At 39.6% G+C, this 23,989-nt stretch overlaps 1 protein-coding gene and 1 non-coding gene across 4 annotated transcripts; both read left to right on the top strand.

The window, feature by feature from the left end:
- Nucleotides 1–2,499: 2,499 nt before the first annotated feature.
- On the top strand, nt 2,500–23,969 carry LOC137597250 (mitogen-activated protein kinase kinase kinase kinase 5-like). 3 transcript variants are annotated; one of them, XM_068318303.1, is made up of 31 exons: nt 2,500–2,767; nt 9,543–9,600; nt 10,224–10,314; nt 10,395–10,459; nt 10,796–10,851; nt 11,067–11,114; nt 11,776–11,818; nt 12,063–12,135; nt 12,642–12,773; nt 13,760–13,822; nt 13,998–14,079; nt 14,554–14,670; nt 14,929–15,010; nt 15,886–15,938; nt 16,134–16,180; nt 16,258–16,302; nt 16,498–16,582; nt 17,070–17,223; nt 17,361–17,461; nt 17,708–17,749; nt 19,371–19,449; nt 19,533–19,609; nt 19,783–19,843; nt 20,171–20,273; nt 20,391–20,449; nt 20,606–20,706; nt 21,522–21,699; nt 21,854–21,922; nt 22,508–22,600; nt 22,681–22,807; nt 23,257–23,969. In XM_068318303.1, the coding sequence occupies exons 1-31, from the start codon at nt 2,660–2,662 to the stop codon at nt 23,351–23,353; spliced, it is 2,589 nt and encodes an 862-aa protein (XP_068174404.1). In that variant the 5' UTR covers nt 2,500–2,659; the 3' UTR covers nt 23,354–23,969. The 3 variants fall into 3 exon arrangements, with proteins under 3 accessions (XP_068174404.1, XP_068174403.1, XP_068174405.1); XM_068318302.1 differs by having other exon boundaries at nt 20,603–20,706; XM_068318304.1 differs by lacking the exon at nt 17,708–17,749 and having other exon boundaries at nt 20,603–20,706.
- Nucleotides 18,870–18,942, top strand: trnak-uuu (transfer RNA lysine (anticodon UUU)). Its single transcript has one exon. It is a non-coding gene; the product is annotated as a tRNA-Lys (tRNA).
- Nucleotides 23,970–23,989: the final 20 nt, after the last annotated feature.

Raw genomic sequence — 23,989 nt, 5'->3', positions numbered from 1 at the left:
ATGCAGAATTTCTAGGATCCGGAGGGAGTCCGGTTTGGGGACCAAAGGATTTCATCTCTGCTTTTTGCAGACAATGTTGTCCTGTTGGCCTCATCAAACCTGGACCTTCAGTGTGCACTGGGACGGTTTGCAGCTGAGTGTGACGCGAGTGGGATGAGGAGCAGCACCTCTAAATCCCAGGCCATGGTTCTCGACCCGAAAAAGGTGGTGTGCCCTCTTCAGGTCGGTGGAGAGTCTTTGCCCCAAGTGGAAGAGTTTAAGTATCTTGGGGTCTTGTTCACGAGTGAGGGACGGATGGAACGTGAGCTTGACAGACGGATCGGTGCAGTTTCTGCAGTGATGCAGTCGCTCTATAGATCTGTTGTGGTGAAGAAGGAGCTGAGTCGCAAGACAAAGCTCTCGATTTACCGGTCAATCTACGTTCCTACTCTCACCTATGGTCATGAGCTTTGGGTCATGACCGAAAGGAGAAGATTCCGGATACATCGGATGAAATGATTTTCCTCCGTGAGAAGCTAAGTCACCAGGGAGGAGCTCAGAGTAGAGCTGCTGCTCCTCCGCCCGCCAGCCAGCTGAGGTGGCTCGGGTATCTCTTCCAGATGCCTCCTGGACGTCTCCCTGGGGAGGTGTTGTGGGCATGTCCTACCGGGAGACCTCGGGGAAGACCTGGGACACACTGGGGGGACTATGTCTCTAGGCTGGCCTGGGAACCCCCGGGATAAATTAAATTAAAATAGAGGCACTGTTTTCATCACATTTTCTTACTGTCGGGGTACACCATGATACTGTATACTAACGGATAGATTATTTTTAAGTCTTTATCTCCACCCGCCGTCAGACTGACTTGATTTGGTACAGAGTTGTGGCTGACTTTCACTTCTTCCATCAAGAGCCACAATGGCTCTGCTAAATGCTACTCATAGTTATGGTATCAGAACATGATTACTTCTGTGGTATTGAAAATGCGCTCATCTACCATTTGGAGTTTCCTATCACATCTTGAGACCATCAGAGCAGGGGAAAAGCCGAAAGGAGAAGAAGAAGAATATTTTATTGTCTGTCAATGTATTGTATATATTGATATTAATAATATAATCTGTGTTGTGGCATTTAATGGATCAGACAATTACAGTACTTAATTAAATAGTTACCAGATTAATAATACATAATTAAAATAATAATAACCACACTGTATTGATCCTTCTTGGGGAAATTCTCGTTACAGTTCACACTCAAGTATGTACTGTATATGTGTTAATTACACCACTTGGTTACAGGCCCCTGAAACAGACACAGCACCCGTAGGCATGCAATTAGTAAATACAGAGAGGTACATATGGAGGTACAGGGGAGGCGGAGTGATGGTCGCATGAAGAAATGGCGCCCCAATGAGCATCTTGTAGGGGGTCGGCACCTGGCTCAAGGGTGCCTCGGCAGTGGCTGGGAAGGGAGTCGACACCTCCCACCGTCAGCTCACACTCCGATGGATGTCCTAGCGGGAGTGGCACTCGAACCCCCGACGGCTGGGCGATCCTGTCTTCAAGACTATTGCTCTACTGCTGAGCCACTGCCACCCCATGGTTATTAGTTATAATTTTACATCATATTTTTTTCTTTCAATTTGCATTGATTAGAGACAAACCAGCAGCTTTATCACCTGAGCTTTGGACACAAGTAGTGAACATGCAAACTCCAACAACTGCTTCCTATGTTGCTCACTGACTAGAAAAGTGCTTAGCAAGCAACAAATGAAAGAAAAATAAGACAAAACATTAAAACAGGAATAGAAAAATAAATCTAAACTTGATCGTCCTATAAATGAACACTGGTTGTTCTGTTTTGTTTCTCATTGGTGCTGCATACGTGGTGGAGTTGACGTAGAGGCTGTTATTTCATAGCTAACTGTTTTTTTTGGTTTGGTGTTTTGTATTCAGCATCAGTCACATGTAGGAGTTTGTGAACCCTGTGATCAAAATGTGACCGTAGGCAGGCAGACAGAGGGAACAAGAAAGATAAGGTCAAAGGATGAAGATGAAATTGGGCTGTGATGCCACAACAGTTGGTCTTTCTGTTTGCTCTTTTAACGCCTTCTTAACTTCTTAATGAGTCACTCATATCCAGCTAGGTCATAGTTCTTTATCTTCAGACTGTCAGAATCTTATTGTCTTCATCCCTCACTGACTAGGCAAGGGTTTCAATCTGTTTTTCTGTTTGTATCTTAATAGGAGGCAAAAAAAAATAATGCAAAATTAAAACAAGCACACTCACAACAGGAAACAGACTTGTATTATACAAATGTTCTGAAAGAATACTCAAGAAGGTTGTGAGAGAGGGAGGGAGGAGGAAGGAGTGGCAGAGGTAGGGAAGACTGACAGAAGGATGAGAAATAGAAACAGGAAGGTGTGTGCGCGTGTGTGTGTGTGTGCGCGTGTGTGTGTGTGTGTGTGTGTGTGTGTGCGAAAGAGAGAGAGAGAAAACAAGAGCAGTTGAACTGCTCATATCAGCCAGACAAAGACAGACGGAGTACGCTCTCTTCATCTCAGTTCATCCATGTTATAAATGTAAATGATACAAAGTGTGTGTGAATGTGTGTGAGAGAGAAAATGGGTGTGTGACCAGACCAGAGACGGATTAATTCATTAATCATATTAGGATCAGAATGGATTTCCAGCACAGGACAGGTTTGGACATCTCCACCAGGAACCCTCAGGATGACTTTGAACTCCTGGTGAGGGTCGGAGGAGGAACCTATGGAGAGGTTTACAAGGTCAGAACCTTCAGCCGCTGGCTCAAAACCCCTCTCCTGCACCGCAGACATTCACTCTACAGATGTTTATTTTATTTTTTTAGAAATGTTTGACTAGTATTTAAAAGAGAAACATTTCTTGAAACAGTTTGAGAGAAGAAACGTTTATTCCATGATTGAATCTGAATCTTAATCTGGAAACTCTTTAAAGTGACGACTTGGTGCTCTGGGTGCTATTTCAGCCTGTTTTACAGGTTGATCAGCTGTTATTCTTTTCACTAGTGACTAACAGCTAACTATGCTACACATTCAGTTCCTCTGCAGTGAAGAAAGATGATGAGACTTTGGTAGGAAACATGTATGTGATTGATTTTAGCTGGTTGATAGCAGTCACCATTTCAGCGCAAGTCTGCAGGAGGAAGTGGTCTGACTAGAATTGAAAGTATTCTGCTGATAGAGGCTTGAGAACAGTCTTCCAAAAGAAAGGCAGACTCTTTTACTGAAACGGTTTCCTGCAAAATGATTTTGCTACAGCCGATCATCTTATCCGACCATTGACCCTGATTGGGGGTCTGTTATTAATTACAGCGGTTATGTAGTCCTTTATTGTTCCCTTTAGAACATGATCATACCCCCAACCCCCCAGCTTTATCAGTCAATCACAAAGTTAGAGGAACTTTGATGTAATAAAGCTCATCATGAAGGTATCAGCTTCCTCATTTAGTTTAACTGGTTACACTTTGTGGTGATAATGCCATGTTTTACTTATACAACAGAAGGAACAGTGAATAATGTTTTTTCATGAATCTCAGATGCTCTTCTGTAATGGTTTCATAGATATTATAAAAGCATGAAACCTGGGCTAAAATAATTTAAAGATTTATTTTATAAACTATCTCGACTTTTATAGGCAGCATCATTCATTATTTGGATGTCTGCCTCCCAGTCAGGTTATCATTATTATATGAACTTGCATACATACATTTTTGATAGATTCTCTGAGAAGCTGCTCAGCTTCAGTACGTTTCTTTAATTTTAAATTGTACAGTAACTCAAAAAGGGGGTAAGAGGGTCATCACCTTAGCAGAAGGTCAATGAGTCAATCCTCAGGCCACAAGAATCACCCTGACAACTGCCCACAGCAGCAGGGGCGGGGTAAACACACACAACAAAGGTCACTGTGAAAACTACCCAATAATGCCAGTCACTCACATATTCAGAAATACCTACTGCATGAACAGCATGGCATCTTTATTAAACCATCCACAAAAAATAATATTCATGCTAGTAGAAAAAGACATGTGTACCTATAATCTGATTCTCTAGAGGCGTCTAACCCCCTACCCACCAGAACCACCAACCGGATCATCCTGTTGATTTACCGGTAGATTACACCTGTACTCTACACCTGCACTGGTTGCTGACATGTTTCCATGAAGATAGCAATGACACCACAGCAAAAATCATGAGACACACGGCAAACAGAAGTCATACCTGTGGTTAAAACGTGGACAGTGTATTCCTTCAGGAGGAAACGATGAAACCATTTTCAGAAAGCTCTGCTGGAGCTCAGGAGGACAGCTGCTTTCAAAACATTTTCTATTGTTGTGCCTTGATTGTGTGTGCAATCTATTATAGATGCAGAACAGTAATTACCGGTAGATAAATGACTTGTTGGTGAGTAAACATCTCTCTTTATGGGGAGATGCTGCATCAGCTGTTTCACCGACTGTGAACAATTTGCTGTTACAAGAATGCAAATGTTTATGATCTCAGATTAACAATATAAATTTACTTGAACAGATTGAAAAAAAAACAACTCTGATCCACGCATCAGCAGCCCTGACATTCTTATACAGGTATTACAATTCAGGAATTCAAGTCAATAAATCGCTTTTTATTTCTTCTTTCTTCGTTGAGTCCAGCATAGCTGTGTCTCACCACATCTCACCCAGCTCTCATTTGATCAATCTATTCTGTTGGCTCAACCAAATAACTCAATCTGATATTTATTGTGCAAAGGCAAAACATTATTTGTGAGTCTGATTTGAGCTAAAATGACTTTTTCAGTGACACAAACAAATCAACAAAGTAGAATGGCTGCATAGCTGTGAGTCCAGCTGTTTTGTCGTGGCCTATTGATCAGCTTTACTGCACTCAAACCTGTCTGCAACAAAAACAGCAAATTTTGGAGGTAACTGATACAAAACACTTCAACTGTACAGAAAGTGTGCTTCCTCTAAGTAGGTCAGGAGACTCTTTTCTGTTTCAGAGATTCAGATTTGCATAAATATGTGTGTGTATGTGTGTGTGTGTGTGCGCGCACATGTGTGTGTATGTACTTGTGTAGCTGTCTTTGTGAAAGCCATATTTAGTTTGACACCAGGACATTAACGCATAAGTTGGAGTTTAATTCTGGAAAACATGAATCATCACAGCAGCATGCACCCTAGCAGGATTTCTGTCAGGTTGGGCATCGCACACGTTATTCTCTTCACCCTAGACTGAAAGAACCTGGTTCTACCTGTTGGACAGCAACACATTAGAGAGTACATGTACAACCACAAATAGCTGCACTGCAAGGTATTGTTTATTGAACTCCATGCAGACAGCATTTTCGTTTTAGGCCTGTGACGTAGCAGCACAGTAATATGTTCAGGTGCGTCACCGATCCCGGGGTTTTTTAACAATGCAATAGAATCAGGAAGTCCAACATTTAAAGATAATACAAGGAAGATGGCCGGCTGTAGCTATGCACGTCACGCCTTGTACTATAAAGTACAGAACACTGACGTACGCTGTAGACACACATCATCTAGTCTGAACATATTGGGGGTCACAGAAAAAGGGATTCCTTCTAGTGCGATAGTGGCTATATAGATATGCTAATGCCTCCGCACTGTTTTGAGCTAAGCAAAAGGATAAATGATTATAGAAAACAGATGGGTATTCACCATGATCAATATCTTCTTATAAACACCCAGTGATCAGTTTTGTAGGTATTTTGTTATAGTTAATCTCAAAATATTACTTTCATCTCCTTCCAGAGATCCCAAAAAGGTTTTTGTTTCAGTCATCGACATTTGAAGAACAGGATTGAACTGAGCACCAGCTTTTTCCTCGGTAGAGCTCTGCAAGCATTTTATAGTTTAGTACCTTAACTGTAAACTGTAAAACTATCATATCTGTTCAATCTAATAAATTTAAAGTAAGTAGATGTTGTGACAACAAGAAAATATGAAATAATAAGATTAATTAATTAATTAATTAATTAGTATATTTATTCCAACACTATCTGCGTAGAAAGGTTGTGGCCCTTTGATAGATGTAGTTGTTTATCCTGTGGTCGTGTGATTTTATGCTTCACTGAGCACCACTGTAGTGTCAGAAAACTGTCACCAACTACTATGTGTATCCGTTATTGGCCATTCATTGGGTATTATATTACATAATTAAAGGCTGTAGACAAACATGAACCCTCTGTAAGTCATTTAAGGGGTTTTTGTGTTTTGTATTATCTCAACCGTCACTGCACCAGACTGTTTCACATCATTGTTGGATCCCCACATATACACCAGGAGTGTGCTAAAGGTCATTTTATCATTGCAAACTCGGCGTCTTTGAGAAAGTGACTCGCCCTAACACCTTCACTAAAAAAAATATCCTTACATGTCAACTGCACAGTGAAGGAAGAACCTGGTAGAATAGAAGATACCTAAAAAAAACTTCAACATGGTCTGTACTGATAATAAAATGTGCTCAGTTGTAGTTAACCTTCCATGTTTTATATGATATATACCGTATGTATCTATGAATCGTGTCAGCAGGCTTGACTACAAATTTTAAATTATATTTCGGAACTTTGACCTGAAGCAAAAGAGTTTTTTAGAACTTGTTGATTCATGTTTTCCTCATGTAGTTTTAGAGAATAAAAATATGTGAGAATGTTCTTTGTGCTGCCTCTGATCACGTCAGGATCTTCCTGATCTTGCAGGGGGGGGGGGACTCTATTTGATGTGTAACTGCATTCAAAGTTGACGTTCAATCTGGTGCAACTGTTTTCAAACCTGTGGCCTGACATAAGCTGAGGGTTGTACCTGACGTGTGCAACCTCAGACGCAAAAGGAAGAGTGAAACAAACAAGTGTGCAGAAGGTGCTGCCTCGGCCACACTTGATGTGTGCAGGTTTCGCTAAAGTAGGAGCTCTGTGTGTATGTGTGTGTGTGTGTGTGTGTGTGTGTGTGTGTGTGTGTGTGTGTGTGTGTGTGTGTGTGTGTTTGTGAGACAGAGAGAGAAAGAGAGAGAAAGGGAGAGAGCGAGAGAGAGAGAGAATGTTTTAGTACTTTTAAGATCTAAAACCATACAACATCTTAAAGAAGACGCTACACTAAAGACGCGTCTTCACTGATCATAGTGCCTGTTTCTCTTAAAGTGAATGTTAGCTATTATCATATGCTTTGTGAAGGAAAGAACAGACCTCTCCTCACATTTAAAGATGGAAGTGATGTGGAGGGCCTGCAGATTCAGCTGTTACATTCATCACATGGGTTCGTCTGATTGCTTGTCAGCCGTATTTCCTTCCAGTGAACTCTCTGATGTCACGTAAGCTGAAACTCAAAGACACACATAATTTCCTTTATCACTGTTGATAAAATTGTTCCTTTACCATCAGCCATTACATATTTATGTTTTCCATCTCTACACTTCACATGAGGGTGCACACATTCTGAGACTATTCAAGTTCTGCTCTCAGGAGACATTTATCTGTTGTGAAAGCCTGTGTCTCAGTTTCAGCTACAAATATTTTATTTTTTAGAAATATTTTACTGTTTAAGATGAAGCAATATGTCTTCTTGCGATAAATATGACAAAACATTTCCAGAAACACATTACTCATGAAGCATTGAGCACAACATGTTTTCTGTATATATACAGGTAGTCCTCAACATAGGAACATAATTGGGTCTGAGATGTTCTTTGTAAAATTAATTGTTTGTAAGTTGCTATTTATTAAATTTCAATCTATAATGGCCTTTTAAATACCATTACTACACTACAATTACTACACTAAATAAAAAGTACTATTCCCTTGGCAGAAACAATAACAGGACATAAAAATATCACACAATACAATAATATACAGGTACAGGCAGTTTCAAGTTAAGTTGTTCCCAATTATCTCTTGGTTTTCTAAAAAAAATACATAGAAAAATAATAATCAGGTTTACGTCATTTCACTCCACTTAAAATCTGTCCACCACCGACCAGATCAGCTTTAGTGTCATGGCACTTGGCCATAGACTATTCCTTTAGGCTTAATTACTATAGAGTTAAACCCAAGAAAATGTTCCTAGTATGAATAATAGAAACAAAGTGTATAAATGATTGCAGCTGTATGTGATCAATCGTGGATGTTGGGAGATTTGGGTCATTGTTATAATGCTTTTTTAATTTATTTACTTTGACCTGGTTCATTGGGACTATTTTTGTTTTTTAGAGCAGAGTTGTGGTTTTGATTACAGTTGAAAAAGGAAATCAGCTGCTGAAAATAAAAGCATCATTCGTAGTGTCAGGTGTCCAAATCCCTCCTCTGTGACCTCAACCCCTGACTTTCCACTGTTCCATTTTAATGTCAAACTCAAATTCAGAGACAGATATGAGGCCTTTTCTAACAAAAATGAAATTAAGTTTATTGCTATGATGCAACATTCCTGATGTTTTCCTTTCATATTTAATATTAGCTGTAAATGCAGTATACTCCCTTACCCTGTTACTGAGCAGTGGATGCTGATTGAATGCTTTCAGCCCTATCAAGATTTCTTATCATATGTAATGCTTTGCCATCAAATATTGCTGTGTCATTCAAAAATCTGTCTCGGAAGTCAGGCAGTTTCCATCGCTTTTGTGTTAAATGTCCAACTTTTGCCAGCCACATACACTGATGACTGTTTTCTATTACACTCCTGCTAGAATGGGTCATTCTTTCAAAGTGATGTGAGTAGACAGATTGTTCAGTCATGTCTGAACTCATGTTGGTAAATTTGTGAAGCCAAATGCTGTCTTTTTTCTTTTTAGACCTTGACTGTTATTTGTAATTGTTTTTTCAATCAAGTTGTGTTTTTTCCTTAAATTTTCAAGTGATGAATGTTGACCTTTTCATATCTCATATTGGTAGATGCTCTTCTTCTTAACCTTAGAATAAAATTTATTATAACTTTATGTAACTTCATTTATCTACTCAGTATTATGTTAAAATACCCCAGGCTCTGGTTGAGAGTAGTTTTAATGTGACTTGGATAAGATATAACCCTGATTCCTTTTGAGGTATGATCAATTTAAACCAAGAACTTCCATCCTGTCCTGTTGTTGTGTTGCTGTCTTTTCAGAACCATCTGTCTCTAAATAACTGTTTTCAGCTCAGTGTTTCTCTGCTGTTGCTCAAAGCACCAGATATGTTTTACGTGCAAAGGAACCTGTGGTTACTCTTTTTATCAAGAGAATTGGTGAAGAGAAGTGAGACTACACTTGTAGAAGTCATCTTGTGCGTATATAAATTCATGTGGTAAAACTCTGTGTGTGTGTGTGTGTGTGTGTGTGTGTGTGTGTGTGTGTGTGTGTGTGTGTGTGTGTGTGTGTGTGTGTGTGTGTGTGTGTGTGTGTGTGTGTGTGTGTGTGTGTTTGCAATCGACTGATCTGGACAAAAAACATGCAAATGAAGAAATTACTGCAAGAGGAGAAAACACACCACAATTAAAAGTCTAAAAAATGACATATATGTGTGTGTTTCTGCCTTCAGGCACGTGATAAACAGAGTGGAGACCTGGCAGCCATTAAGATCATAAAGATGGAGCCAGGTGAGAATCTTATCTTCACTTTATATCATTAATTTTAATTTCTATCAGGAAATAACAACATGCACATGTGAAAACTTTACCATAAAACTCTGCATGCTATATTTTACTGTAATTTAGTCTTCACATATTTGCACTAGAAAATATCTGTTATTGATTGACTTTGAAAGACAGACCTGGTATTCAGACTCTCATCTGCTTCTTCATGAAATCAGGATGTTTCCAGCCTGTGACCACTCTGGTGACTTAACCGTAACCCTGACCCTAACCCTAATTCTTAACCCTAAACTGAGGCAGGGGTAGACCGAGTTGTCCAATGACCCGAGGTTGGCAGTTCGATTCCCGCTCCCACCCAGTCATTTTCGTAGTGGGAGATGTCAGCTAACACTCCGAAGTGAGCACTGCCAAGGCGCCCTTGAGCAAGGCACTGTCCCCATTACTTTTATAAATCTATGTAAGTGATTTATCACTTACATGGATTTATAAACCAGGTGTCATTAGTTACGAATCTCATAACTAATGACATTCCAATATCCAAACGATTAAATTGTTAGCATGTCATGTGTAACATACACCCATGCGCCATGTTTTGATGATGTGTCATGCTTCTATGTTTGTTTCCACAGAGGATGATTTTTCTATCATCCAGCAGGAAATCGTCATAGTAAAGAGCTGCAGGCATCCCAACATAGTGAAATACTATGGCAGCTACATTCGGTACGTCGTCTTCGTCAGTTTCTTCTCTCGTTTTTCTGTCATACATGTGCCGACTCAGGAATTCTTAATTCTGTCGGCAGATCAAATAAACTCTGGATCTGTATGGAGTTCTGTGGAGGCGGCTCCCTCCAAGACATTTACCATGGTGAGTTAGTGTGCACTGCTATGACAATTTTAAATTTTGCACGTGTTAGTATTAGTCATTAAAACCAAATAAACAATTGACTGTTTTTTGTTTTGCTCTTAAATTGGCAAATATTCTACAATATTTCTCTTAACGGCTTTGTGTATGAATAAAGGATGTATTGGTGGCTACAACATTGGGCATAAAATGTTACGCCTTCTTACAGGTCTCCATTCTCAAATCCTCCTCCAAATCAAACTTTCTGATTAAATTGCTTTTTTCCAGTCATGTACTGTGGAGGCTGTAAATATGAAGCATTGGTGCACTGATTTAACAGCAGTACCTTACGTTCCACAGTGACTGGTCCTCTGTCTGAGCTACAGATCGCTTATGTCTGCAGAGAGATGCTGCAGGTAGAGTCACACAAAATTAAGAAAGACAGACAGAAAGTAAGAAAATCTTTCCTCTGAAGTTGGTTTAGCACAAGAAATATTAAACTGCACTGCATGCATGTGTGTGTGTGTGTGTGTGTGTGTGTGTGTGTGTGTGTGTGTGTGTGTGTGTGTGTGTGTGTGTGTGTGTGTGTGTGTGTGTGTGTGTGTGTGTGTGTGTGTGTGTGTGTGTCCAGGGTCTGGACTATCTGCATTCACAGAGGAAAATTCACCGCGACATCAAGGTGAATATGTGTGATGTTAATTCCACATTCTGTTTACTTGAATCTGCTGTTTGTCAGTCATCAGTCAGTCATCTTCAGATTACCGACGCTATATCCGCCGCAGCGGGTCACGGGGTAGCCTATCTCGGCGGCATAGGGAGTGAGGCGGGGGACACTCCGGGCACGACGCCAGCGCAGTGCGGAGCCACACACAAAGACACACAACCATGCACACACACACTCATTCCTACGGGCAATTTGGAACGGCCAATCAACCTGTAGCGCATGCTTTTGGAGGTGGGAGGAAGCCGGAGAACCCGGAGAGAACCCACGCAGACACGGGGAGAGCATATGAACTCCGCACAGAGCGGGACTTGAACCCGGGCCCGCCGTGTTGTGAGGCAACAGCACTACCCACTGCCACCTGAATCTGCTGTTTGCTCATTTTAAAATACACCACTGGATTATTTTAGCAGGAATAAGCAAACATTGTGCTGAAAGCGAGAATAAAGTTGTGTAATAGAGTAACAATAAACTGTTCAGTTGTTACCTGCTGTCACAGAAGAGTTATTTATAATAAACAAAATCTAAAGAAATCCGAATCTCAGACATTACGTGAGTCACTAAAGATATAAAAGTCTTTAAATTGTGCTGATGTTGGTCTCATCCCTTTTTTCTCAAGGGTGCTAACATCCTCCTCAATGACCAGGGCCAGGTCAAGCTGGGTAGGTAGACATCATGTTCATGTGTGACTGGAGCCTCGGATACGTTTCCTACTGGTTGAGATTTATTCTGTCTTAAAGCAATGCTTAATATCTGACTGCAGTAAAAGTAATGAATAGAAATATATCAGAGAAAACAAAAAGTTGATCAGTAAAGAGGCACTGAAGTCACTCTGCAGAAGTGATATAACATTAAATGCTCATGAAGTAGAACGGGTGTGTCTGATTTCACTTCTTGTTCTTGTAGCTGACTTTGGGGTCTCGGCTCAGATCACAGCCACTCTGGCCCGGCGGATGTCCTTCATCGGGACACCATATTGGTAAAGTTGTTAATCCACACATCACTCTGCAGCTTTCAGTGTTCTCCCGCAATCATTTTATCAGTGAACATTTTGAACGTTTATGGACAAAATAGATGCACCTAAGTAATGTAGAGGACATTTTAGACCCAAACTAATAAAAGTAACTGTATGTAAGTGTGTTTGAGTTGTTTTATCTGATGAGAATAGCAGCACCAGTGACTGCTACATTCTCATTGTTGTGCTTATTACAATAAAGGTGTGTTTCAACATAATGGAACAGATGTTATACAACTACAGTAATATTAAAGAGAGTTTAAGGCAAAAGCTAACTCAGATCATTAACCCAGAGTATTTTAATACATTTGTTTGAATTCATGATGAGTTTCTTTGACTTGTTTTCAGTTGTTGTGACTCAACAAGAGAGATGAGATTATTTCCCTTTAGAGCAGATATACTGTGGGTCTAGTGGTTATACACACATGTGTTATGATTAAATCCCGTGTTGCTGTGTCCTCTCTCCTTAGGATGGCCCCAGAGGTGGCGGCTGTGGAGATAAAGGGGGGCTACAATGAACTGTGTGACATCTGGTCTGTGGGCATTACTGCCATAGAGCTCGCCGAGCTGCAGCCACCGATGTTCGATGTTCACCCACTGCGGTAAACACACAATTTAACACACAAACCTGTGCATGAATACAATTCTGCAGATGGTTCACACACAAAAGAGTCAAAATTAGTTTACAACGATTGAGTCAGGTAATCAAAAATGTCTCCAGTCTTTATGAGGAAATTTGCAGTGAAATCAGAACAATATTCTGGTGTAATGATCCCATACAGTAACTGACTTGAAGCTGCAATGCAGTGTGGGAGATATAATATGTGATTACAGTACTTTAAGATGATACCATTATTTATAGTGTTGCAATACAGGCATACCTCGGCTATGGTCATTCGAGTTACATCGTTCCCGATTATACATCGGTTTTACACACACACAAAAAAAACTAATTTGTGTCATTTTCTTGTAATTAATAATAATTCCTGTTGTTGATTGAACCTTAAAAAAGTTATTATTTTCTCAATCATTCGTGAATGAAGTGTCGACGATGTATGGTAAACTTTGCCGAATTGTATTTTCAAATTTTTATTTTTTACTGTACAAAAATAAAAAATAAAATTTGTTTGTAAGCTTAAAATAGAGCCATATTAACTATATATTATTGGAAATGCATTCATATATAATGTACAGTACAGAACTGGGAATTGTTGTTTTCCGTTTATCCTGGAAGCATACGTTGTTTTTTGATTTACGTTGTGTCTCTTGGAACCAAGTAACGACGTAAGCCGAGGCACACCTGTGGTACACAGTGTTTACATCATGGGAATGTTAGTTCAAATGTGAAAATGAAGCAGACATGTCACAACCTGTTTTTGACACAGATGTCATGGAGCCATGCTGACAAAGACAAACCTGTATCATATATTTGCATTATGACCATCTCAACGAAATCCTTTATGTGCCATAATATTTAACTCATGTCTGCAGGAACTGAAATATAAAATACATTGAAATCATGTTCAACCCACAAACTGAGGCTTGAACCACACTACTACTATATGGTCAACTGTGTTATTTCCTGCAGGGTCCTGTTTCTCATGTCAAAGAGCGGCTACCAGCCCCCTAAACTGAAAGAAAAGTCCAAATGGTAAATAAAACAACACATTTATACATTTTTGTATATATTTATTTGTTCATGGGAGAAAATAGCTCCACTTTAGGGAGGTCTCAGGACCTGTGTCCCAAGAGGCGGATAAGCAGCCTTAGATCACATGTTCTATTTCCATGTGATAAAACTCTACCAAAATGTCTCCTCTCTGCAGGTCGTCCATGTTTTATAACTTTGTAAAATCCATGTTGGTGAGGAACCCGAAGAAGAGACCCAGTGCCTTCAAGATGCTCTCAGTCAGTACTGCTCACTTATTCAAAAGAAACCCTTTTAAATGTCCAATACACTATAATCCAATGGAACAAAAAAGTAATCTACAATTCTGATTATTTCAAAATCCGCCATCAGAAATATTGCACGTTATATCAAATAAAAAGGCACAGTTGCAAAAATATAAACTCCACAAATATTTATTTTCTTTTCAAACATCTCAAAACCATTTCTTTGTGAGTATAATTAATTTGGTGCACAAATCATTTACATTTATCAAACAAAATGTGCTTTCAGAAACATGTGTATAACCACAGGTGTGATCTTCAACATGTGTGATACTCTTCCTCTGTGGGGTTTTTTCACAGACCACAGATCAGTCTTAAATTTAAAAGTAACTCTCCGTCTGGTCTTTCCTCAGTCTCAGCCTCCTGTAAGATATTTTATTGGATTGGACCATTAATTATGTCTCCATCTATCCTTTTCTTCACTGCCTGCAGCACATGTTTCTGATACAACCAGGCCTGAACCAGGAACTGACCCTGGATCTGCTTGAGAAGTGTCAAAACCCTGACAAACTGAAGGCCAACCTGGTGACCGAGGACGACGAGATGGAGGTTTGATCATCATTCATCATTTTCGCCTTAACTAGAACGTTATGCAGTATCATCCTTAAATCTAATAAAATGTCATTTAACACAGATTTACTGTGGGTTTTTTTTCAATCCAAAACATTTAATGTGAGTGAAACTTCAGGTTGATTTAATCCCACATTGTAGTTGAAATCAACCATTTTTATCCAACTCAGCTATCAGCTACACAAATGAGACTCGGCTGATGAAATTAATTTCTCTGTGTTTTCTAATTGACTCAAGGTGTTGGAGCCAGTTTCTCTAAAGAGGATCCAATCTGTCAGCAAACACAAACGAGCAGAGAGGACAAGCTCCGATTTGAGCTGTAAGAAAAGTCACAACTTTTTGCTGCTCTAACTGTTTCTAATCCATATGTGTTTTCATAACATGTAGAATGAAGAAGTCTAATTAAAAACTTTTTCAACATTTTTTAAAACATTTTTTTACATTTTACCTTCTTGTTACATCCCGCGAAGCGCTGATGTATTGTAATTGTCAGTGTTTGTGTTTTCGTCCGAACCTCCGTCCACCAAATATCTTCACAAGAGATAGAAAGATGAAAGAAAAAGTACATTACTCAGGCAGCAAAGGGGATGACCTTGACCTTGAAAAAAGTAGGTCAAGGTCAAATTTCAACTTTTGTACTTTTTTTGCACATATCTCAGGATAAGACATAAAGAAGGAACAAAAGGCGTTATATTCAGGGAGGCAAGGGGATGAAAATTAGATCACAATCTTGACCTTGAAAAATTAAGTTAAGGTCAAATTTTCACTTTAATACCTTTCCAGGTACACATCTCTAAAACCTGATGAGATATAATCACAAAACAAAAAGCAACATTTTTAGGAAGTCAAAGGCACAAAAAATGTGTAGGTCAGGGTAAAATGTTGAATTCAGGGGTGTCGTGGGATTTTGTATTTTCTGACTGCCTTGTTTTTGTTTTTGAAACATTCTTCTAAAAGATTATTGTATGTAAATCCATATACTCCTGTTCTTTGCTCTTCATTCTTATGGGGCATATTACTTATCCAACGGTGAATGTTCAATCCCCTTGTTATATTTGTTTCATCCCCATTACTGCATTTATTGGACAATGATTACAACAGGGAAACAGGGTTAATGTTGTTCAAGCTGTACTTTATAAAGTTCTTTAGAAAACGACTTTGGCGTTCATGTGAATGAAATATTTTTCTTGCCAGTGGAACAGGTCTGCACTCAAAGGCCTCTGAGGAAACAATCACCAAATGCAACGGTACTGTATGCAGTTAGTACTGTATATTCAGTATTCATGCATTCCTACTGTATGTGCTTTCATTTGTCCATACTTACATTGCATATGCTGTGGTAAAAAAATCACAGCACAATGTGGTTGCAGAAGTGTATTTGTATTTGCTCTTCTCTTATATTTAAACATCTAAATATTGGATGTCGTGTATTTTCCTGACAGTTAAAGGCTCCACTGACACAAACCCAGAATAGCAAGAGTCCTGTGAGGTAACTGGGTCACAAATCACCTTCACCATTAAACGACTGATAAAATATCTAACCTCTCTTTTCTCTTCCTCTGTCAGAGATCATGACCTGGAGTCAGACGATGACTATGATGACGTGGATATGTAAGAAAACAAAAATGTATTCTCTTTTTTTTATTTCAATTTGGATATGTTCTTATTTCCAGAATAGGAACCACCTCATAGATGTGTTTGCCTTTGTCTGTTTCTCAGTTTGTCTCTTTATATTTAAACTTTATGTTCTGGAGTCATTTCAGCAGTTTGAACTAACATGTTGTCTCTGCCTTTTTTCCGCCTCAGCCCTACGTTGCAGACCACTAACCCTTATGGTACATACAGTGTCATCCTCACAAATGATGGTGACCCTCCTCCTCTTCCCCCAAAGGTGAATGTTGATGGGGTACAAATCACGATCTTCACATACCATATAGTTTCATAAGACATAGATGTACTTTAGTGATCCCAAACAGGGAAACTCACAATTCACATTATTTTAAAGTATTGTTCAAACAGTGTTTCCATCTGGTTTACATAAAAAAACATTTATTTCCAGTTGTATATGATGTAAGATGTTCGGTATTACTGACGATCTCTCCCTTTGCGTGATCATTCCTTTGTGTCATGTCTTATTTATTATTTATCAGTAGTTTACTGAGTTGAAAAAAGTTACGCAGAACTGTTGATAATAGCACTGGAAGTCAAAATAATGCTGGTACAGTCTGATAGCTGTAGTGATATTTACTATATAAGCTAATGAGGCTGCAAATACATCAAACCTTTTACGTGTGATTTTAAATATTTAGGATGAGAGCGTAAGAGGGGGGCTGAATGCAAAAGGCACTCAGTACATCTATTTGTTTCTCTGTGTGCAGCCCAAAGTGCAGACCAGCTCAGATGAAAGCTTAACAGGGGAGAACGATCAGACGAAGAATCCCTGCTCTTTGTATGCCCCCTCCCCTCTCATCAGGACCTCCAGCGGGCCGGACGTCCGAAATCCGAAACCATCACAGTTTTCCCGGCACTCAGGTGAGCAGCTTCATGATCAGGAACTGACGGAATGAAATACCAGTGTTCACCTAGTAACAGTAAATGTGAATATGAACACACACATCGATTTCCCAGTGACGAGTGTGTCATTATGTGTTTCTATGTGTGCAATCCAGACCCTGCATCGTCTGCAGTCCCACTGAATGATGGCCTGTTGAAGCACCCTCCTCCTGAGCTCCCCCCTAAGGGCGTGCGCAGAAGGCAGCACCCATCAAAGGTAAACCTGAAGACAAAAAAGAAGAATGCCTGTACAGATCCTATATGAACAATAATCCCCAGTCACTGAATAGTGTTGAAATAACAAAGAAGAAGATATGTGATTTGGTTCAGGAGGGAAATGATTAGTAAGTTAATCTTCAGCTGGAATGGAGGAGCAGGAGCCACATGTCTCTACATTTCCTGTTTCACTTTCCACATGTTCATGTTCATGTGACACACGTGTGAGGTTCATTTTTGTTCTCAGGAACCTGCTGAGTGCGTCAGCCCCATCATGAAGAAACCCCCTGTGAGTCCCGCTCCCACAGCATCACCTCCACTGAGTGTCTCAGATTTGGGCTGATGCTTGATAATTCTTGTGTGTGTTAAATGTTACTGATGGGAAGAATCTAAGTTTATCTAAGAGGCTAGCTAAGTTTATCTGAGATCAGTGGAAAACTGTCAGAAAGCCTTGGCAGGGGCAATTATGGTGCAGTCATTTCATGTTATTGCTTCAAAGTATAAAAGAAATAAAATAAGAAATTAAAATCAGAAAATAATATTTAAATCCAAACATCCACAAGCACCGGTGAAAATGCAAATAAGTAATGCATAAACAGAGCCCAAAATATAAGTCCATAATTTCATGACGCTATTTGCATAGCTGACATACAAGTACAGTTTGAGATGGAATTATTAATAATTAAACAGAATAAAGCAGAAAATCTCAAATTATAGCTGGTTTTTAAGGAAAAATGAAGAGTGATAATCAATTATATCAGAAGACTTATTCAAAGAAAGAGTTGGCATCATACCAGCTGCCATTTGTCCTTTAAAACAACTCAGTGTAATTATTTTTGTTGCTTAAATGCATATTATACTTTATTATTTTTATCACCCCTGTCCTCATGCAAACTGTGTTATGTATCTTATAAATGTAACTAAATGTAACAATGGAATGTAATATAAATATAAATACTCCTCTGAGTTATTTAATGTTAAATAATTTAAATTTATTACTTATTCAAGTTACAGAAAAAAAAATATTTGTTTGTTTCTGTTAAAAATCTTTTGAATTTGTCAGGTTATGAAACCCACAGAACTCCATCAATCAAGGATCAAACTATCCATTGAATAAAGAAAAATAGCATCAAACGCAAGTTAGGATATTAACTTTGTTCAAAACGTTTTTGTCACCGATAAATGAGCTTAATTACTGCATTTTGGGAAATGTAGTTTTGGTCAAAGCACACTTTTGACCTATTTATTTTTAGACACTCTGACTTTTTGTGCTCTCGCAGGCCACATAAAATGATGTGACGGGCCACATTTGGACCCCGGGCCTTCAGTTTGACACGTGTGCAAGAGAGGATAGAGCCTGGTGTGAAACCGGCATAGTTTGATGTAAGCTGTGAGGTGAGCCTCTCAGAGCCTGGATAGCTCAGTCGGTAGAGCATCAGACTTTTAATCTGAGGGTCCAGGGTTCAAGTCCCTGTTCAGGCGGGTTTGTCTTTTTATAGAGGCAGTAGCTCAGTGGCCAGTTCATGCTCCCATATAGCCGTCCTTCATTTCTTAATTTCCTGACTCCACTCTTCTCTCCATTGCATGTGCATAGGCCTTGTGTGTGTGTGGGAAGAAAAAGCTGTGGCTGTGTTGACTGTAAAAATGGTTTCCCCACCGTGTGATAAACAAAGGCTTGTCCTTCTTATCTGCCACTGTTACTACATTATTTTTATCTTACAGCTGTTTTTATTGACTGTTTTTTTGTCTGTTTCATTGTTGATCTCTGATCGTTTTATTTATTAGTGTTGTCTGTTTTATGTTGCTTCATGTTCTGTTGGGTGCACAACAAATTTCCCCTCAGGGATTAATAAAATTATCCTTATTATGGACTATAGTGAATAATTAAATTACCTGTGTTCTGTCTCCAGGTGTACTTTAAAAAGATCTTCCATGGCTGTCCTCTTAAAATAAAGAGCACTACAATCTGGGAACACCCAGCTTCCAAAGGTTGTCAAACTGAATCAAGTGGCCGCTGGACTTACTGCTCTGTCCAGTTTCCCTGATCATCTTGTGTGTTGTTTCTCACACAGACCAGATTCTGATACTGGGAACAGAGGAAGGAATCTACATCCTGAACCTCAACAGCACCGAGGCCACCATGGAGCTGGTAGGACTTCCTCTAATAAACACTGTCTTTGGCTTGAAAATAGCAACTGGGTTGTGATGAAATTTTACTGAGATTACTTTTGTTGCAAAGCTTGAACCAAATATTGAGGACTGGAAAAAAAAACTGGAAAAAACAGCTGACAGTGAACAAACAGCCTCTTGTTTCTCTTTCAGTTGTATCCTGGAAAGTGTTCATGGGTCTACACCATCAATAATGTCCTCATGTCTGTATCAGGTAAACTCAGTTCTATAACTCCTCATTCCACTCAACATACTGTTTGCCAAACTTTTGTTCTATGATAATCAAACAACCATTTCTAGAGTTAGTGATTTAGTTAGTGTTTGTCTGTCTCTGTGTGGCTCTGCGGTGCACTGGCGTTGCACCTGGAGTTTTCCCCGCCTCACGCCAGACGCCAGCTGGGACAGGCTCCAGCTCCCCTGAATCCGCTATGGCGGACAAAGCGGAAGAAGATGAATGGATTAATGAATAATAATAATAATAATGATATAATAATGATAATGATATAATAATGATAATGATATAATGATTTGGTGTTTACAGGTAAATCGTCACAGCTTCATTCTCATTCGCTGAAGGAGTTGTACGAACAGGCTCGGAAGGACCAGAGGATGGTGGCCTTACCGACCCACAGACTTTTACCAAAGTAACTCCAGACTCTCATTGTATTTTATTTTCTGTTCATTTCTCATGATTAGTTTGAAAATGTTGTCCCACATCAGTTCATGACAAATAAAAATAAAAATATGTATACTGTCTTCAGGAAAAATGCTGTGACATGTAAAATACCAAATACTAAAGGCTGCAAGTCCTGCTCAGCCGGTGAGACAACAAATAAATTGCGTATGATTATTTTGCCATAACTAGTTTTAAAATGCATTAATTCTCTCTGCTGCTGGAGTCAGCGTCTGGGTGTGTTGCTGTAACTTCAGTAGGTGAAAGGTTTACATTTCATCTTTGTGTTCTCTCCGGCAGCAGGAAACCTGCAGCGCGACTGTGTGTTCCTGTGCTGTGGGCTGGAGTCCAGTGTGATGCTGCTGCAGTGGTACGAACCACTGCACAGGTTTATGCTCATTAAGGCATGTATAGAAAACACTGGATCGAACAAGACTTTGTGCTATTTCAGTCCTAAAGGGGCAAACGTTAACTGTCTTTTGGGTGAATCAGTGATTTTTGTATGCATGTTATCAAGGTTTCATTTGACAAATCGAATATGAAAAAGGGAGAACAGAATGTATGTGTCTCATGCACAGGAAGCAGGATTTTTTTCATCCTGTGTCAAGAAAGTTGGATAGCTTCTCAAGATTTATTTATTTGATATATTTGCTACTGTGGCAGTCAGTGCAACACAGGATTTTACTTATTTTAAAAGTGAGATTACAAATAAACAGGTACTATTATGTAATTTCATGGGGTATTGTCGCAAAAGCCCAGCTTTTACTCATCCTTTAAAGTTTATGGATGTTTCACAATGAAGGTATTAAAAGAGTGAGAAAAAAGGAACTGTATAGTGTGATGAAGGAAAATCCATGAATGTTAAACAGAAAATTCTCTACAATGACCCTGAGAAAATATATGCAAGCTGAGATAATATACAGTATGACACAGCAGACTTTCAGTTTGCACCATTCAAGACTATTAACCCAGTCAACAGCTTATAAAATGACTTGACAAGGACATAAAGTATTTTATGGCCACTATTAAATTTATGAGCCCCTATTAAACCATGAAGTGGTTCTTAGACTCATCGTTTTTTCCTCACACTGCACAGTGATGTAAAGGTTGCAGGTTTAAATGTCCTTGAACAAACCTCTTAACCTACCTACTTCATTTTCTGCTCTGCGAGAGTTTAAGAACACACAAAGTTATGCTGCCTCTCCTTCACCCTTTGCAGCATTTTGACTTCCCACTGCCCAACCCTCTGCATGTGTTTGAGATGGTGGTGGTGCCCCAGCAGGAGTACCCCCTGGTGTGCATTGGTGTCTCTCGAGGTTCCAGCCCAAACCTGCCCGTCTCAGTAGAATACATCAACCTCAACTCCAACACGTCCTGGTTCACCAACTCTGGCCTGGGTGAGTTTGATCTGCATGATTATGACTAAAATATAAAGTCTTAATAATAGAAAACACCACAACACCATCATCTACAATGCAGTCAATTTTCTACATTTTATATTTGACTGTTTTGGTGTTATTTGTCTCTTTCTGTGTGCATTTGTTCTTACAGAGAAACCTTGCCCAGAAGTAGTTCAAGTGAACCAGCTGGACAGCAGCTCGCTGCTCATTCTTGTAGAAAGTAAGTCACAGGTTTCATTTAACAACTGCTATTGCTGTCAAACCTAGACGGATGCACATAACAACATTGATACCTCTTTGATGTTATGTTTTACACACTGTGTCACAAATATCATAAAGTTCAATCAACTAAGAAATCACCAGAATAAATGTTGGAAAACTAAATGTTGACTCGTTGCTTATGACATGTTCAACGTATTTGTAGTTTGTAAGGAATGTTCAATGCCATTTTACTCTGCTATGCTACTAAGGTTGCGTTCTGCGTTTAAATTAAGAATATATATCTCTAGTGGCATATTTTCAAGAGTTCTCTGCATCAAAATGTTGCAGCGTTGGGACATAAACACAGATCATCTTCATCTTTTATTCTTTGTCCAACTGACAGGAAATGTGTGTGAGTTCAGACTTACCCCTCCTTGTGATGTTTGATGGGGCTTTAATGGAGATATTACCAACCCTGTTGTTATTCACATTACCTTATATGTATTATGGTGTCTTTGTTTGACTGAATTTATTAGGGGAATCCTGATTGAATATTCTAATGCTAAATATCAAAAAAACAACACAAACCCTGTCTTTTCCGCAGAGTCTGTGCATATAGTTGGACTCGGGGGCGAGTTGAAGAGCAACAAGACTCCAACACTTGAAACCACCTTGCCTCATGATGTTCAGTCTATAGGTGAGAACACACAGACCAGTGGTACTGTTAACCATCACCCCCCACCCCCCCGTACTGACGGCGTCCTTCTGGCTCTCCAGCGTATGTTGAGGACACGCTACTAACAGTGTGGCGTCACGGCTGGCAGAGGAGGAGACATGGCTTCACCGAGGTCCTGGAGGAAATCACTGACCCCAGGAAGATCTACAGACTGGTGCAGTCAGACAAGTAAGTCCTGTGGCGTTAATATCTGGTTTCAGTGCAGGTGACACTCCTTTCTTTGCGTGTAGACATGAGGGCTTTTGTTGCTACTTCCAACCAACCAACCAGCACAGCTTCTGTTTATTACAAACAATTTGGAAAATGTTCTGTCAGCAAGGCTGTCACATGTTAAATGCTGATTATCAGCAGTGACAAACAAACGTGATAATGATCAGTGTTAACATTTGTAGTTAGCTAGAAGCCAACGCCATCGGGAAGGTTTGGTTTCAACAAACAGTGTTGAAGGAATTCCCTATTTTCCAATTCAACCTGATGGAACAGTGAGTCTAAGTAAAGTGGTTTCATCCAGTCATTGCTACCATATTACACCGTTATGGTGTACTCTATGAAATTAGCTCCCATTAATATTTTTACTAAGTGTCAGATGTTTTATCGCCCTCACCCTGTCACTGCAGATTGGTTATCTTGGAGACGCGCCAGACCTCGGACCAGTCAGGGATCTCCAACCTCTACATTCTGGAAATTGCTCAGAACTACGTCATGCTGTCCTGACTTCCTTCTCTACTGTGGGCAACTCGTCTCTGCTTGAACGCTTCTACTCAGGACCTTCATCTGCCTTCATTATCTGTGGCTGGCATGAATATGTCACTGTCTTAGTATTTATTTTCTAGTGACTGTGTGGCCAAAGGAAGGAAATGAGGGATATCAATGTGTTTTAAAGGAAGGAAATGAGGGATATCAATGCTGCCCAAGATGATCCTTGTGTTGAAGTGTTTCCCCTACATCTCGGACCGTCAGAGCTCATTTATACAAAAGAAGGTTTACAAGATCCAGAATAGACAAAGTAGTGAAGTACCACTCTGATACTTCAGGATATTGATGCTTCAGCCGCAACGTGGTCGATTGCAGCAGCAGCTGTAACTGATGAGTGTTGCAGAGACTTGAATATATGTCTTTGTCAAGAAGCTAAGCAGAAGATTAAAGGAGCATAGCAGCGCCCCAGGGCCATTCCTCACACGATGTTTCTGGATTTGGGTGTGTTGGGTCAGAATGTACAGTTTTTTTTTTACTGCTGTTAGGTTGGAATAACGGTAGTTACCACAGGATGAGGTGAATGCTAATGATGAATGAAGTTTGATTAAATAATGCCTGCCGGTGTGTTTACCTGGATGTGTTTTACCCTGAGAT

Source organism: Antennarius striatus, chromosome 6 (assembly GCF_040054535.1).
Source record: "Antennarius striatus isolate MH-2024 chromosome 6, ASM4005453v1, whole genome shotgun sequence".
NCBI classification, from domain to species: domain Eukaryota; kingdom Metazoa; phylum Chordata; class Actinopteri; order Lophiiformes; family Antennariidae; genus Antennarius; species Antennarius striatus.
This window is presented reverse-complemented; position numbering and strand designations above follow the sequence as displayed.